This window comes from Lithobates pipiens, unplaced genomic scaffold (assembly GCF_037356315.1).
Source record: "Lithobates pipiens isolate NorthernLeopardFrog02 unplaced genomic scaffold, aLitPip1_a1.2 Scaffold_25, whole genome shotgun sequence".
Taxonomy (NCBI): Eukaryota; Metazoa; Chordata; class Amphibia; order Anura; family Ranidae; genus Lithobates; species Lithobates pipiens.
This window is the reverse complement of record NW_027507787.1, coordinates 193,539,429-193,542,116: the sequence shown is the minus strand read 5'-3', so window position 1 is coordinate 193,542,116 and position 2,688 is coordinate 193,539,429. Positions and strand designations below refer to the sequence as shown.

The 2,688-nt window shown below is 32.8% G+C and overlaps 1 protein-coding gene across 2 annotated transcripts; it reads left to right on the top strand.

Moving 5' to 3' along the window:
• Positions 1-877: 877 nt before the first annotated feature.
• Positions 878-2,387, top strand: LOC143929971 (olfactory receptor 5AR1-like). Of its 2 annotated transcripts, none has more exons than XM_077453889.1 (2): positions 878-1,003; positions 1,397-2,387. In XM_077453889.1, the coding sequence occupies exons 1-2, from the start codon at positions 955-957 to the stop codon at positions 2,329-2,331; spliced, it is 984 nt and encodes a 327-aa protein (XP_077310015.1). In that variant the 5' UTR covers positions 878-954; the 3' UTR covers positions 2,332-2,387. The 2 variants fall into 2 exon arrangements, with proteins under 2 accessions (XP_077310015.1, XP_077310014.1); XM_077453888.1 differs by having other exon boundaries at positions 878-1,024.
• Positions 2,388-2,688: the final 301 nt, after the last annotated feature.

Sequence of the window (2,688 nt, the reverse complement as noted above, 5' to 3'; positions counted from 1 at the left end):
CCCTCTGATTTTTGTAAATATTTTATTCTATCTTTTCATGTGACAACACTGAAGAAGTGACATTTTGCTACAATGTAAAGTATTGAGTGTACAGCTTGTTTAACAGTGCAAATTTGCTGTCCCCTCAAAATATCTCAACACACAGCCATTGATGTATAAACAGCTGGCAACAAAAGTGAGTACTCCCCTAAGTGAAAATTTCCAAATTGGGCCCAATTAGCCATTTTTCCAATAATGTTTTGGACAATATATTTTGAATATAAAAATTTATAAAAATGTATAAAAAATTTTTATAAAAATGTAAGGGGTGTACTCACTGTTCATATGCCTATTTGGGTATAGGGAATACAGTATGCACTGTTGAATGTTTGAATCATAAAGGTGACAATTATTTGCTATCAATAATATTCTTTGTAAGACAACACTTTTCCCTTTTCATTTTGGGGTTAATTTCAAGTTTGTTCTATGATTCTTTCCTCATTTGTCTCACTGAGTAAAATATTCTTGATCTAACTAATTTTGGTGTATTTCCTTATTGTTGCTGTTATTTAAAGGAAAAATGTTTGAACCCAAAGGAGTCAGAGGTGGCAGAGGACTCTCAGGGTCAGTGCAACCAAAGGGGTATTGATCTATCTTGTGACCCTCAAGAGGACAGCGCTACATATCTAAAATAAAATAATGACAATAATTACATTTCATGTAATTTAGCTCAATATTAAGTACAATAATATTCTCAAACTGGTTAATTAGTCCCTGCCACATTCTGCCTTGATTTATACTCTAAGGAATATTGAAAAGCCATCAGGGTCAAACATAGACACATCTGCAATATAGCACATATTTAAACCCTGCTAATCAGCTCCCTTCACAGCTTTGGGTAAATATGTAATGACTGAATAGATGGCAAACTTATGTGTCTCAAACTGTACAGGCCACATTGCCTTATAACTGACTATGGCTAATGGAACTTGTCTGTTTCATGTGCTGAATATGAATGTAAAAGGTAAACAGGCGAGAGGCTCAGGTATACTTTTTGCAACATAAATTAAAACAAGTAAAAAGTCTATCACCGAATTGATTGCATATGATATGAGGTTTGTTTGCTGATCATCTGCAATGAACTTAAATGCTTATGATCAGATTCTATGAGTTGATTTTCTATTTATTGTGACCATGCTTGGCAATTTCAGAAAATAACAATGCTATTAATATTATTTTCTTATAATACTCATTGTTTTCTCTGAAGTGTACTGCCTATTGGAAATTCTATTTTATTTCATATGCTATTTAAGCTAAACATACCTAGTGTATAAACAAATTAGTCACTAAATGACATCTGATTGTCTTGTTTTTAATTATTTGTTTATGGTATTTTTTTTTTTTTTTTTTTTTTTAGATATAATGAATGTCAATGCATTTAATATGACAACAGCAAGAGAGTTTATTTTCCTGGGCTTTGCAGATAGTCAGGAATTCAAGGCCCCCTTCTTTTTGCTTTTTCTAGCAATGTACCTTCTTACAGTGTTAAGTAATCTAATAATTATTACTTTAGTTTGTCTGGACAGTCACCTGCAGACACCTATGTATTTTTTCATCTGTAACATGTCTTTCATTGACATGTTATATTCCTCTGTCACAGTTCCAAATCTGCTGCAAAACATCATAACCAACAATAAGAAGATTTCATTCCAAGGTTGCATGTCCCAACTCTTTTTTTTCAACTCTCTTGGTAGTTTAGAGTATATGTTGCTCACTTCCATGGCATATGATCGCTATGTTGCTATTTGTCGTCCATTGGTCTATCACATGACCATGAACAAAAAGCTCTGTGTAATTTTAGCAAGTGGTGCTTGGGGTGGAGGCTTTGCTGCGGCTCTTCCGCTTAGTGTCCTAATTTCATCTCTTTGTTTCTGTGCTTCAACTCAGATCAACCATTTCTTTTGTGATCTTATACCACTGTTAAAATTAGCTTGTGATGATACATCTGCTGTTGAGTATGCTGTATTCTCAGAAGGCATAATAATTGTTTTAAACTGTTTCTTGTTAACTTTAACCACCTATGCATATATTATATCTGCGATCCTCAAAATAAGATCAAAGGAAGGTCGATACAAAGCTTTTTCCACCTGTGCTTCCCATCTTACAGTGGTCTGCCTCTTCTACACAATGATTGCCTGCATGTATATGAAGCCATCATCTTCATATGATTTGGATGAAGGGAAGGGTCTCTCTATCCTTTATGTAATCATTGTTCCTATGCTAAATCCAATTATATATACATTGAGAAACAAAGAAGTGAAGGAAGCATTCAACAGATTAACTAAACTATAATCATTAAATATCTTCAATTTTTCTCTGTTTATTGTTGTCTTAGCTTTTATCGTTTATTTTAGTCATCATTTTTATATATAAAAGAAATCTAATAAAACAAGAATGATCATGTTTCCTTTTTACAGACCACAATTTTTTTTTTTTGGTAACTTTAAAAAAAAAAAAAAAAGGAGGGGCTAGATTCTTAGATATGTTTTTTATATTAATCCCATAAATCCCCATTTTACCTTCAGTCCCAATAATCCATGTCTATGTGATACCATAAATAATCAATATGTTCAAACAGTATACAGGCATACCCCACTTTTACGTACACAATGGGTATTATTTACTAAAGCTGGAAAGTGCAAAATCAGG

Coding starts and splice junctions, on each gene's coding strand:
- LOC143929971 (XM_077453888.1), top strand. CDS start 955: ATGGCTAATGGAACTTGTCTGTTTCATGTGCTGAATATGAATGTAAAA. Junction 1,025..1,396: donor TAAACAGGCGAGAGGCTCAG/GTATACTTTTTG, acceptor TTTTTTTTTTAG/ATATAATGAATGTCAATGCA.